The sequence below is a fragment of the Gadus macrocephalus genome, chromosome 21, assembly GCF_031168955.1.
Source record: "Gadus macrocephalus chromosome 21, ASM3116895v1".
NCBI lineage: Eukaryota > Metazoa > Chordata > Actinopteri > Gadiformes > Gadidae > Gadus > Gadus macrocephalus.
Window position 1 is genome coordinate 15906879 of NC_082402.1, and position 14599 is coordinate 15921477.

At 47.2% G+C, this 14599-nt stretch overlaps 1 protein-coding gene across 2 annotated transcripts in view; it reads right to left on the reverse strand.

The window, feature by feature from the left end:
• The window catches only part of LOC132449510 (pleckstrin homology domain-containing family G member 1), a 43427-nt gene extending 32041 nt beyond the window's left edge, over window positions 1-11386 (reverse strand). Inside the window, exon 1 of one of the 2 annotated variants that reach the window (XM_060041188.1) lies at window positions 10732-11386. Coding sequence is in view for 1 of the 2 variants with exons in the window: in XM_060041187.1 (XP_059897170.1) it covers window positions 2752-2761 (10 nt within the window). In the remaining variant the exon portion in view is untranslated. Of the gene's footprint in view, window positions 1-2751; window positions 3345-10731 lie in introns of those variants that run through there. The other variant, XM_060041187.1, reaches the window with a different exon arrangement.
• Window positions 11387-14599: the final 3213 nt, after the last annotated feature.

Here is a 14599-nt window from a genome sequence, read left to right on the forward strand (position 1 = left end):
TCCACCCTCCTGGTCACATGTCACACACAGCTGTGCAGACTGATCGAAATCAGATGCATTCAGGAAACCGATCTGGCTAAAGCTCTGTGGAATGGCCTTTTTGAAAGTTATCAAGGATTGAAGGGTCTCTCTGCTGAAGATGTGACGTTGATGTGAATGGAAAACCCTTGGTGATGGTGGCAGTTATCACAATGGGTGCATTGATGGGGGCCAGTTCTGTTGTCAATTAAAACACATCCTTAAAGAAGCATGCTGAACACACTTCTTTGTGGCTGCAGTTTCAGCGTCAGCAGATGCCAAGCTTTGTCTTGGTATATGCGTGTACATCTGCATGCATGCACATGCAAAGGTTATCCAAGTTTGCATTTTGTGATTGTTTGGGTATGTGTCAAAAAAACTTCACATGACATGTTTCCAACATCAGTCATTTGTAAAAGGGTAAAAAGCATTACCCTTAGTGACAACCCAGGTCTTAGGCTTTGACTTAACAGGGTCACGCAAACTCTTTGAGGTCAGATCAGTGATAAGGGACCAGGCAAACTAGGACATATGAAACTAACGGTGTGTGTGTGCGTGCGTGCGTGCGTGCGTGTCACGTGCGAGCGTGCGTGTTGGAATGAAAGTAGGAGGACAAGAGTTGTTGGGAGAGGTCATCAGTCAAACTCCACCTGCCAACACCCAGTTCCATTCGTTCCTCCAATTCCCTCCTCGTTCTCGCTCTCGACCACAATGAGAACTGTCTGCTGTACTCAAAGTCCTGTGAAGGCCTCTCAATCCGCAACCACTTCCCAGACACTTCCACCCTCAGGTTCATCGCTCCTGCTCAGTTTCAAACCCCTTTGAAGTGACACAGAAGAAGAGTTGAAAGAATATGGTGATGTGGCCGTAGAGAGAAAACGTTTATTTTGGCTAGTGTGTGCCTAGTGCGGCGTTCTCCCTTTGGCGACACAATGAGGAGACGCAGTCTCGCCGTCTGTTTAGTAACGGTGTCGGGGGGACAAAAGGGGCCTCAGATCTTCACAAAACGTCTCTAATAAAGGGTCCCATCTTCATTTCTGGGAATTGAGACGCAGGACCTGATCTGTAATGACGCTAAGGACCTTAAAATGTCACTAAGGATTTCACACAGTAAAAAGCAATAGCACAAAGACCCAATCACACACACACACACACAGACAGAGAGACAGAGAAAGAGACAGACAGACAGACAGAGAGAAAGACAAAGAGAGTGAAAGAGACAGAGAGAGACAACATTCCTGTCCTGCTGTCTCAGCCCTACGTCTCAAAAGCAGATGTTTCAAGAGGAAGGAACTATTCACAATAGTTACAAGCGCCCCCACCCCAAAAAACTCAAGTGCTGCTCTACAGCACTTGAGTCTCATGCAACAGTCTGCATTTCTCGCTTACTCTCCACATTAACACCTGTTGTCTGTCCAATGGGGTTTCTGAGATGGAAAAAATGATTTTGTCTGTGCACTGCTGAACAGTTTGTTTTCACATATTGAGACTTTTCTTGCTGACCTTGTGCTCATCAACAAGGGGGGGGGGGCAGAATGCCACTGAACCAAGAGGACCCCCAAGGAGGAGCCACTGTGGGAAAATCTCCAGCCGCAAGTCTACACCCCCTATTTTCGGACACATACACAACTCAAGTCAACGTCTAACAGTCACCCTAAGGGACACACGTGTGACCCTTGTCGCCCCCCCCCGAAAAAGAATGACACACTGGCCTCATTCTGTGACCTGATTGGATGTCAGCCCAGTGACTTCCCTTGGAGGACCTGAAATAGTCTAGTTGTCGGAGCTCCACTGGCTACTGCTCTCCTCCTGTAACTGGACCGACAATATATCACATCGAAGCAGGGGCGCCGCATAACGCACATGCTTGTTGGGAGAATTCTTCTTCAAGTGTGTACAGCCCTTTAGTGGCTCTTGTGCATTTCGGCCGGGGGCTAACAGGGTTCTTAGTGTACTCCTGCGGGGGTGTGGGGGGAGGGCTTCTATCACGGCACCTCCACACCAAAGAGTTCACTCTAAACAGTAATCACCCCCCCGTCCCTACACCCTCTGTGGGGGCCCGCCCCCTGGCCCACCACCACTCCTTAGCTGCTCTCATTTGGGTCATAGGCTGCGAAAAGCATCTCGGCCCTGCTGCCCGCGTGCCTCTGAGCCATGGCAGCAGAAGACCCTTCGAGGTGATGCATTGGGTCACAAGAAAAAACCTTAAACCCTCAAACCTGAAGAGAGTTCATCTCTGGCTTGAGATCGTGGTTTCGCGCTCCACAAGAAGTATAGGATTAATTACGCCAATGGCAGACGTCCATAGGAAAGTTTAGAGCGTGTATTACAAGCTTGCCCAGGACAACCCACAGACTATGTGTACATCCGAACTTTCTCTGTAAACTAGTAAAAAAGTTATAGGAGGTCTGCCAAAGAAATGTTCGAAAAACGAAAACGTCGAAAAACAAAAACATCTCTTCACAAAGAGAGTTGAATGGAAAATAATCAGTGTAAGCATTTAGATTCGGAAAGTATTTTTCGACAAATTAAGGTTTTGGCAGATACTATTTCTGGGCAATGTTTCTAAATTCCCAAAATGTACTCAACCAAAAGAAATCAGGCAAAGGCAAACCGATGGGCTGTAAAAAGTTCCTTGAAGAGGAAGTGTGCATATAGATTGTTCCTGATTTTTTTAATTTTTTGAAAGCCTCCATGTTAAGCCAGGTATCACTGGGATAGGCTCCAACTTACCAGTAGGCATGATGGTCAACACACACTAAACACCAGCAGGTCCGACAGCAGGACAACGACGGCAGGGCTGTTCTGTTTGAAGGAGTCCTGAGAGGATCACATATCCACATTTGTATTCCGACTTGTATTCCCAAAGCTGGAGCATTCCTGGGAGAAGCATGGGGCCGTCCCGGTGAGTCTCACATTCTCTCAGATCTGTCTCATTCCTTCAGTACCTCCTCTCCGCTTGGAGAGACCGTGGCGTCCACCGCTCCAACACACAACACACACACACACTGGTGGAGTCTGTGTGCCTGGCTGTGTGAGAGAGTCTCTCTCTCTCCTTCTTTCTTTTGCTCTATTGATCCCTGTGGTCTCCGGCTCTCTCCCTCTCCCTCTCCTGACTGCTGTGCAAAGAATCCCCTCTCTCGGCTGCCTGACTGTCTTCCAGCATGCCTCAGTTAGTCGCTCGCTCACCACTGGACACGCACACAACGCTCTGTGTATGCGCTACCATGTATGTATGTATGCATGTGTGTGTGTGAGTCTCTAAAGTGTGCAAGTGTGTGTTTGTGTCAAAGTGAATGGCCTCTGCTCCCTTCCCGCTGGGTTTCCCCTCCCCCTGTCTCCTCCCCCCTCTCTCCCGCAGCAAATTACAAGGAGTGGAGAGTTCCACACACACACACACACACACACACGCAGACACACACACACACACACACACACACTCTCGCTCTCCTCCATTTCTTCTTCTCTTACCCTTTTTTCGTAAATGAAACTTTCAGGCGGGGACCAAACTTTGTAGAATAACATTAACTCACACACACACACACACACACACACACACACACACACACACACACACACACACACACACACACACACACACACACACACACACACACACACACACACACACACACACACCTATAGTTGATCAATGTAGCGGATCAGACAAAGGGTCCTCGTGCCCTGTGGTGCACCGTGAGTCTCCTATGCAGCCATTGTGCTCGTCTCTCACACCGCGGTAGCAGCGAGGTGTGGTGTAGCCGGACAGAACCCAAAGACCTCGCAGGACATATTTAACACAAATAATGCATCCGTAACACGTGGTCAGTGCTTCACTGACCATGAGTGAAAAAGGGAAAAACGAAGCATCACAACAGTTCAAGGCCTTCTGAGCCCCGCATAGAAGCCCTGCAATTAAAACATAAGACTTCTGTCGTACCATCTCAACTTCCACGTATACCAGTGAGGTCCCACACGTTGGGGACAATGGGACCACGACGTCCCGCAATAAAACAATCTGTGTGTTTGACTCTATTAGTGCTCTTTCTTCAGAGAAAAGTTGGCCTGGTCGCATTCTCCACGCTCCCCCTTTCCCGCACCCCCACACACCCCCATCTCCTCAGAAACACTACCATTCTGCGGACCAAAACAATGACCCAGACCCCCTGCACCACCACACGCACGCACCCAGCCAGCCCCCAGACCCACACACAAACACAAGGTTCACCAGGAGCGTGACCCCTCTCTCGTAGGACTGAGGGCCCAGTGACCCTAAAAACCCCCCCGCTCTTATTTTTTACCTCCAGAAAACCCCCACTCTATAACGAGCCTCTCTGAACGGCCGAATCAATACCATCAAACCAGGGGCGGACCGACAATATATATGCATGTCAGTTTGCATTATTTTGAGGTATTCACATAGTAATTTGATTTCAGAAGTTGCATAATCTTGCACTCACATTGTGGGCTGCAAAGTATTTATGGATGAAAGTTGTCTGCAGTCTCATGTTGCCCAAACTCTGTGTAAGTTACATTTACATTTAGTGCATTTAGCAGACACTTTTAACCAAAGCGACTTATAACAAGTAAATAATATCTCTGATCGACACATATATCGCTGTCTGTACAGAAAGGATGTTCATAGAAGCAAGTGCCAAGCTCTAACAATCGCTAGGTTTACCCATTCCCAGTATACAATAAAGATAGCTTGGATAAGATGCTACACAACTAAGTACTATTTTTAAGTGCCAGGACGTACAACATACAATAAGTGCGTACATTAAGTGCCAGGACGCACAACATACAATAACTATATATGTATGTGAGATAAGATGACGGACTGCATCAACAAACGCCATCAAATAGCTCTATTTAGAAGCCTCCACACACACACACACCACATTCTCCAGCTCTGTATTTCCGCATTCCCAGATCAGAGAAATGTAACTGCACTATATCAAGGCACACGGACAAACACCTCACTGCCTTCAGCTTAGTGTATCTTAGGGTTGTTTTTATTTGTGACGCTTTCAACCGAAAATGGCGAAGGGGAAGACATAGCAATGGGGGTTGCTATAACAACAGACTAGGCGTCTATCTTAAATTGGAAAGTGGGCCCAAGTGGGCAGAAAAAGAGAGCGGCAGAGAGCTTTTTGTCAATAAACCACTTAATTCTTCATCGACACTCAGGCAGTGTGCAAACATCCACAAGAGCCACTAGGTTCATGCACGCTCTCCACTTCTATGTACACACACACACACACACACACACACACACACACACACACACACACACACACACACACACACACACACACACACACACACACACACACACACACACACACACACACTTTTTCAAACACTAGCTGTGAATTCCAACTTCAAAGTTCCAAAACCTCTTAAAATGTCTACCGTCTGTTGCATAGTTGCATACCACTAGCCGCGTTTACATGGCACATCTGATCCGCATAGATCTCTATGCGGCATAGATCTGTTCCTAAAATGTGTTCCGAATGTACTGTATACATGGCAGTAACAAAAGTGTCCGTTATGTCTCTCGCGCACACCTGACACATCTCTGGACAGGCGGCGACATAATGGATGTCTTATCACTATCGGGGATTTTAAATTTGATTTTAATGAAAGCACAGCAGGAGAGAGCTTTTCTCTGCCTGCTCCTTCAATTAAGAAGGAGGAGGACAGCGCAGCAACGTCAATTTCTCGTCAGATCTTTATATTTACCCTAAGCTCCGGAGGAATTTGGATGCGAGTCCGCAGCCAAGACTGGTGGGAGAGAGTGGTCTTACGGGAATTTAGTGACCAGGAATCCTCGAAGGTCCAATTGCGAACTGCAGCTGCCATCTCTCTAAGTTAAGAAGTATTTTAACGTTCAGCCTGCAAAAGTACTAGTAGTAGCCTACTCATTTACAGTTATCTCGGACGCGCGCAGACACTACGATACGCAAACACGTCATTAATAAACACCCATGTCCCGTCGCCTAGCAACCGGACACGCTTACCGGACTACTTTTACGGAGTGATAACAAAGACGTGAATCAGGCAATAAATCCACTTTCCTTGACAGCGGTGAAGTTCGGTGTGCTTAAAAGTACCGACAGAGCTCAGTGGACCTATTGCGAACTACTGTGGCTGCTCTAAGTTAAACCCAAATCTGTTCGGAATAAGTGTATACATGGCGATGAAAACGGACTACACCTTGGGTGTCTTGAAAGGCGCCTCTAAATGAAATGTATTATTATTATTATTACACCACCTCTTCTATTCGGCATAGAATCTATGCCGAACAGATAATTGTATTCCGAATGAGGCGTATACATGATCATTTTCTGTTCCGCATAGAAATCTATGCGGAACAGATGTGTCCATGTAAACGCGGCTACTGTTTGCATACAACTATGGCTCCATCAAGTATAAGTTCATTGTTCTTAAGAGCATACACTTTGAAGAGGAAGGGGCTGGGAAACCAAACCAGCATAAGACCCATTTGTTTCTTGTTAATGCAGTGTGTGTGTGTGTGTGTGTGTGTGTGTGTGTGTGTGTGTGTGTGTGTGTGTGTGTGTGTGTGTGTGTGTGTGTGTGTGTGTGTGTGTGTGTGTGTGTGTGTGTGTGTGTGTGTGTGTGTGTGTGTGTGTGTGGGTGGGTGTGGGTGTGGGTGTGTGTGTTTCCTAAATGGCCTTCCTCATTTTCCCAGCTGTCCACGCAGTTCAAAATGAGGGCCACATGTTTCTATGGCAACCTATATAAGAAGCTGGGGGAGTGGAGGGGTTGGCATGAATGTTAACGAAAGCCCAAGGAGAAAAAGCAAGCAGAGGGCGACAAAGAGAATGAGAGGTGGTGCTCAGAAGGAAGAGTGTGTGGTGACATGACGGAGATAGAAAGAGAGAGGAAGGCAGTGGCATTGTCTCTCTCTCTTGTCTCTTCCCTTAGAAAGAGAGAGAGTTTTCAAGACTTTTGCAGAAAGACAGACAGACAGACAGACAGACAGACAGACAGACAGACAGACAGACAGACAGACAGACAGACAGACAGACAGACGGACAGACGGACGGACGGACGGACGGACGGACGGACGGACGGACGGACGGACGATGAAATGAAATGGCCGGGGTCATTCATATACAGTTTCCCCCTCCCCCTGTGACCCCATCTGTCTATGTCAGTGGCAAGATGGATTGGTCATCTGGACGTAAACAAACTAAAACACACACAAACACTCAGGGCCCCATTTTAACGGTCTGAAACGCAAGTGGGAAGCGCAAAGCGCAAGTAATTTTGTGGGCGGTTCTACGGCGCTATCGCTATTTTACAGGCGGATAAATGACACTTGCGTCGCGGCGCAAGTGGTTGGTCTGAATCAGCCTAGTTACCCGTAGGTGTGGTTTGGGCGTAACGTCCAACAAACCAATGAGAGTGCCAGCTCCCATCCCCTTTAAGAGCCATGAGCGCATTTGAATCGGACGAGTTGATATTTTGACAGCGCGTCTGCAGTCTCCGATGAGACAGATGCACATGAATTTCAAACTGCAAATGGCTCAGTTTATTGCCAAATAATATGGCCTAATTCACACATGGAATAACTTCAGAAATACTGAGTCCTCAAATAAATTTCGGCAAAGAAAACGTAGGCCTATATGATATAACATATGATATGCGGTAACTGTGGTTCTATTTAATGATATACGCAATACATTATAAACATTGTTTCTTATCAGTATTGTATGCTATCCTAATATGCATGTGTCCCCGCGGTAATAGACATTGCCATTGATTATGCGTTACGTGTTTAGTTTGCGTGTGTTTAAACAGAGCACACACGCGCGCCCGCATTCATTCATTATTTTTAACACTCACTCGCGGTAAAACAATGTTTTTCACGATCAAATACTCATCAATCCTAAAAGTTATGGGCATGTAGGCCTACACGATGTCTCTGTCAAGAAAATATGTGTTTGCTGTACGGTGTTTGCAGATGCATTGATTTAAAAGTACAACTTATTACCGCTGCATCAGCTGTTCTTTCCCAAATAATTTACCAAGAATGTGCGGCTAGGTAGATGGGAGAAGCAAAGTGTATGCGCGAGGTGCACAAGCAATCCGTATGCATCGCATGCGCATGTATGCATGCGCCCTTAAAATAGCATCTGAACAACGCGCCACTGACTTTAAACCAGGTATTTCCTGGTCAGTAGCGAGATGGTATTCAGAAACGGCAAAATACCGTTTGCGCCAGAACACGCCTCCTCCTTCCGCCGAACCGCCCCTTGGGGCGCATGATCAATCCCTAATTTACCGGCGAGTGGCGGTGGTGGGAAAAGAACGCTCTGCGCCAGTTGTAAACTAGCAACGACACATGCGCCAGTGACTAAGTCACTTGCGTGCAAGATAGGGCCCTCAGTGTCTTTTCACCATATGAAAGACTGAGTGCCTCCTTGTGTACTATAATGAAGACTCACTCTCACACAGTCGCCTCAATTTAATGGATTGCTTTGTGAGGCTCTACTTGCTTTGCAATGCGGCTATGCAAAGTGATATTGATGAGAGGCTTAGAGTGATACATTTGAATGATGAATACAAACAACACTTAATGACACCAAACCTACAGAAAGCAGAGCCAGAACCAAAATGGCTTCCCCCTTCCTCCAACCAGACAAATACAACAGTACCCATAATGTAATGTTTGCTCCGCAAAGGATTTAAGACTCACTTGTCAAAAGTTCACCTAGACTCTGCATAGCCATCTACCTTACCCCCCCCCCCCACACACACACCTTAGGTTACCTACTTACTCACTTATTGTATGTTGTACGTCCTGGCACTTAATGTACGCACTTATTGTATAGTTATAATACTATTGCTTAGTTATAGTACTTAGTTGAGTAGCATCTTATCCTAGCTATCTTTGTCGTAGACGGAGAATGGGTTAATCTAGTGACTGTTAGTGCTTGGCACTTTGGTCTTGAACATCCTTACTGTACCGACAGCGATAAATAGTTTCACCTTCTTCTGACAAATATACTTAATGTAAGTCGCTTTGGATAAAAGCGTCTGCTAAATGCCCTAAATGTAAATGTAAAGGGAGGTCCGGCGGCAAGAGTCGACCCCATTAGAAAACTGAGCGGGAGAAAGAGAAAACGCCATAATGCATGACACAACCGTTTGGTATTCAAAAAAGGTCTGTGATTCATGCATTATCACACATCAGTGGGATTGTGTGTAAACAACATTAACATGATATGACTCAGTTTTGCTTTCTACTTTCACGGTCACCCAGGTAGATACCACTGAGAACTAGGGGATTTACTCTGATCGCATACCAATACAACAAGCATTGAACCTCAATATGATCAGAGCCTCTGCTTGAGGAGAAGACTTAACACCACAGAAACATTCAATCTTAAAACAGAAATCAGAGTTGTACAATGTCCGATGAGCAAAGCAGTGATATTTGTTCTGGGTGTCTGAAAAACGAAACCACATTTGCTTATTCTTTGAGTGTAAGTTAGTTGCACGTGTGTGTTACTGCATGTGTGCGGGTCTTTGCGCACGTGCGTGTGCATACGCGTGTGTACGTGTGCGTGTGTGTGTACGTGTCGTGTACATGTGCGTGTGCGTGTGTGCAGGCGTGCACCCATGGCGGATGGACTGAGGAAGCTGTGTTTAGCCTCAGATTAAATTGCGGGACAAAGGTCCCTGGTGCAGGAAAGGCGCACTGGGTTTAGGCTCAGGGAGGGGCCGCGGCCATAAGGCTGGGACTGACCTCTGGGTGGACAGAAAGGCTCAGTTTACCTCCACGGATCAATCTCTCCACTAGCCATCGGGCACTCCTCATCAACTGCTCTTTTAACTTTCCTCATTGGTAAACACGACAAGAACTCTCATTATGCAACAAATCCAGATAGTCCAGTCACTTGCAGTAGTGAACACATGTACGCACAGTACACAAAATGAGGAGACACGCAAAGGTGTGTGTACATGTTCAGCGACGAACCATAACATTGAAGACCATTGGGGTTAGAAAATATAAGTCAAGATGAATGTCCCATTATTTTTCTTGATAAGATTCAGAATTGTATCATCTAACACTTGGTCAAACTTACCCAGCCATACATAAACTCAACGCACACTTAGGTGGACATTGTAAAAGGGTATTTGGTATAATGGGCTGTTGCTGGTGAAACGAGAGCCACCAGTCTAATAGCTGAGCTCTGCCCGAGTGTTTAATTACAACAGTGGGTCGGTCTGCCATTACCCTCCCGCTGAATTGAAACTTTGGACAGAGTAATTGGAGGTCGGACTGGTCTGGCTGCTTCAGCCCACTGCAATTACCCATTAATGAACACCAGAGATGTTGTGGAGACGATATAGAATGGGAACATTATGAGCCTGGACAGGCAGAAGGTCGGTACAGTATAAACCATAGCCCCTGAAGAACTGAAGCTGTGGCACAATTCAAAGCAAATTTAATCAGAGGATAAGGTGTTCCTCTGTAGGAGGATGTTACGGAAAAGAAAAGTGAAAACACAACCTATGATGACAACAGTAAATGGAACAATAGTGGAAATAATAGATAAAAGTATAGTATAATAATAATATAAGTCAGGATAGTAAGGAATCAGTCCTTGGGAACACGTAGAAATGTTAAATATGACATGGCACCACAAAACAAAACAAAAGCCAAATTCCACTCACCACAGAGAGCCTGGGACTAGCCTGCTGTCAGACGCTGGTACCCCAGTATCCTTTCACCAGTTAGTCCCATGTCCAAAGTATTTGGAGAGAAAATCAAACAAAAGAAACGTTTCGTTTTCTCATACACGATGAGGACCATGCGGGGGCAACGCTCGGAGAACATCAGATTGTAGTTCTGAGCTGGAATCAGGACAACTGGTTCCGCAGTCCACACCTCATTGAGGTCAGTTCACACAGAGATTGGAGAGGGATTGGAGAGAGAGAGCGAGAGAGACAGTGAGAGAGCGAGAGAGAGACAGCAAGAGACAGAGAGAGAGAGAGAGAGAGAGAGAGAACAGATGGAAACGGAAGGCAATGGAACACACTGCCCACTGGGAGAGAGGGAGGGAGGAAGGGAGGGAGGGAGGCAGTGTGTGATAGAGAGGGATAGCGAGCGAAAGACGCAGGTCCTAAGCAGCCAACTTCCTGACCAATTACTGCAACAACACTACCTTACTGCCTTCTCTCATCCCATCACACTTTGTCAAATATGCACACACACACACACACACACACACACACACACACACACACACACACACACACACACACACACACACACACACACACACACACACACACACACACACACACACACCCTAATTGTCTCTCTCCCTCCCCATCTCCTCGTTCTCTTTACAGGACTGGTGGCAAATCAATGTGGAGCACCACCAGCACTACGGGCTAATGACAGAAGCCGCCACTGAGAGAAGAGGTGTCAGTTCAACACTGGCAACAGACGGGGCAAAAAACTGAACGGAGGAGAGAATGGGTGGAGTCTGGGAGGGAGAAATCTCTGGACTGGTCTTGTCTGACCCCGTAAAAACACAGAAAGCACTAGGCGGCCCTGATCCCAGGGGGTCAGCTCCAGAAGAGATCCTCAGGCCTCCCTCCCCCTGCGTATCGGCGATATATCGCTTAGCATCACATTTCAGAGTGCAACCTGCTGCGGGCCACAATGGGTGAGTGCGTACATGGTCAAAAACTCATATCTGTGGGGGGGGGGGGTGGGGGGGGGGGGGGGGGAGTCATTCTGTCTGTAATACATACATGCCTGTGTGTGTATTTGTGTGAGAGTCATGTAAGGCATTGTTCTGGATGGCTGAGAGCCAGAGGAAAGCACCCTCCACCACAGCCAGCGGGTTGTCGTTCCTGCCCCCTGGAGCAAGGCTTCCTGGGACTGATAGAGTGCCTCCCGGCCCCGTCAGCGGTCACACTTGCTACTTCCATGTTTTTGCTACTCTGCAGTCATCAGCAAACATAAAAACTAAGCTCAAAACTGTGTAAATGCAGTCTGTAGATAACGGCGTCCGCGTATAGGCAAAAAGAGACAAACCAATTGTAATGCATCAACATGCGTTGAAAAGTTCTACAAAAGGACGCTGACCCATTTGGTAAGGGCTTATAATCTTGGAACAGCAACACTGAGAAAAAGGACCTACAATGTGTGACCAGAGGCCTTTGAGCATGGCCCTTTAGTCAATGAGCAATGCTTTGGTGGATCAGCCAGCTCTGTCTTAACCTTTTTAACACACATCTGAGCTCCGTAGAATAACAAGCACAAAGCAGCCACACGGACATCGCAGAGTCCCTTTTAAACCAAGGCTGAGAGGCTGCCGTGCATGCTCAGCGGGTTTCAAGAAGCTGGCAGTGGCCTCCTCAGAGAACCATGCTATGGATGGTGGTGGTGGGGGTGGTGGTGGTGGTGGTCGATTCCCTTATGAGAAGGTGAACACATTGGACTCTTTAAGATTTGTAGCTCATAAAAACAACCGTGCCGTAATTCCTTAGAGACAAACCAGGGCAGGAAGCAAAAAGGAAAAATGTAATGCCTTTATACCAATAATGGCATGCAACTAATATACTTAAAGGGGACATATTATGAAAACAACACTTTTCCTGGGATTTGGGGTGTTGATTTGGGTGCTCCCAGACGCATACAAACTTTGAAAAAAGTCTGTACATGATTTTTTGAGTGAGATATGCATTTCTGAAAGTACCCTGTCTACAGTTACTAAACGAGCGAGTCAGTTTCGACGCCCCCTCCTACGTAGGAAGGGGGCACAGTTGAATATTACCTCCCACTTCCCTACTCCCATCCAATTAGAGCATAGCTACGATTTTGTGGATCAGCGGACGAGCAGCTCCGGCGGGGGCAACTCAGCGGTAGCTCAGCTCTGGGAGTCCCTTTCTCTGCCGGCGGCACCGCTGGAGCTGCAGGACTCTTCGGCAGCGGTTCGGAGGAGTCATGGAGAAGAACGGGATGGTAGTCCCGGAGCTGAGCTGCCGGACTGCCGCCGAGCAACCCCCGCTGGACTTTTCAGCTCCTGGAGGACTGAAGCTTTCCGACCGCTAGAGCAGCCGGAAAGCTTTGGCGGCAGTTCAGCTCCCGGAGTACACTGCCGGAGCTGCCGGACTGCCGCCTAGGCGGCTTCGACGGCGGCTGTCAAGGCCGAGCTCCCTCACTGTGAACAGGAATGGGCCATGTGGGTGAGCACATGTGTGCCACATGAAGGTAAAAAGCAGAGAAGAGGTCAGACCTGAGCTACCCCTGCCGGACATTTCAGCTCCCGGAGTACACCCGCCGGAGCAGCCGGAAAGCTTGAGCAGCATATCAGCTCCCGGAGTACACCAGCTTCGGCGGCACTCCGGCAGCTTCGGCGCGGGGCGCTCGGCGGCAGTTCGGCATCTCAGCTCCCGGAGTATAAACCCTTTCTCCTCCATGTCGCGGTTCATGGACTTCAGAGAGTCAAGGCCAATGTTCCTTTCCCCCAATTCTTCTTAACCATGGCCGAGATATCCCCTACTACGAGTCTTTATTTGTTGCGAAAGTGCCAGAGACGTCAGACGCAGTCTTTATGATTCATAATATCATCCGAGACACACATAGCTTTTGGCCGTGATATTAGATATAATATTATATAAATACCCATACATAATATTATTATTATTATATTATATTTTATAGATATAGAGCTCCAGGAGTCCGCAAACGACAACAATCCCGTCTCCTCCATGCTGTGGTTCAGTCTGACAGCTCATTGGTCAATGGGCAGCAGCTCATTTGCATTTAAGCTACAGACACCAGGAACAGGGCATTCTGAAGGGGCTGAAACAGAGGGGAATAGCGGTAGGCGAGATTTCTTTAACTAAACGCTATTTCCAGCAAACAGCATCAAAACATGTTTTCTGGAACTCAAATGCTATGTTTACTTGTTGTGAAAACGCCGTAATATGTCTCCTTTAAAAACGAGTAAATTGACATAGCAGAGGTGAACAAATAAGCAACAAATGAGCTATCAGTACATTGGTCTCGTTTCTTAGTAATTTCATGTTAGGTACTAATTGACAGATGGTGGAATCAGTTATTGCAGATCGAGCAGAGCCCTAGAGAGGAGGGGGAGGGCCACTAAACAACAACAGGAAGAAACCTCCCAGCCATTTCCTCCTGTTGTTTACGGATTGACAAATTAAAACAGGACATGACATCGCCTGGGAAGTGAATCACCCAGCTCCGAGCCCTGGTCACCAGCGTCACCGGCCATTACACAAGTTACCGTTACCTCTCCGTTTGGCGACTTCCCCTTGGTCATCAAGCAATCACCAAGGGAAACAATGGCCACTCCATCAAAGGCTCTGGCTGGACAGTGTTAATGAAAAACGCTGTACAGCACTGCGTTTCCTAAGCACTGCGTATATATGATGGTACTCCAAGTCAGACCGACGTAAACGTCTGTCAATGAGCAGGCAGCCCCCATGTATTAGGTGACTTTAGAAAGAACACACCCAAGAAGGGATCGTTTGTGGTGCTGCGTTTCTGTTCTAATGT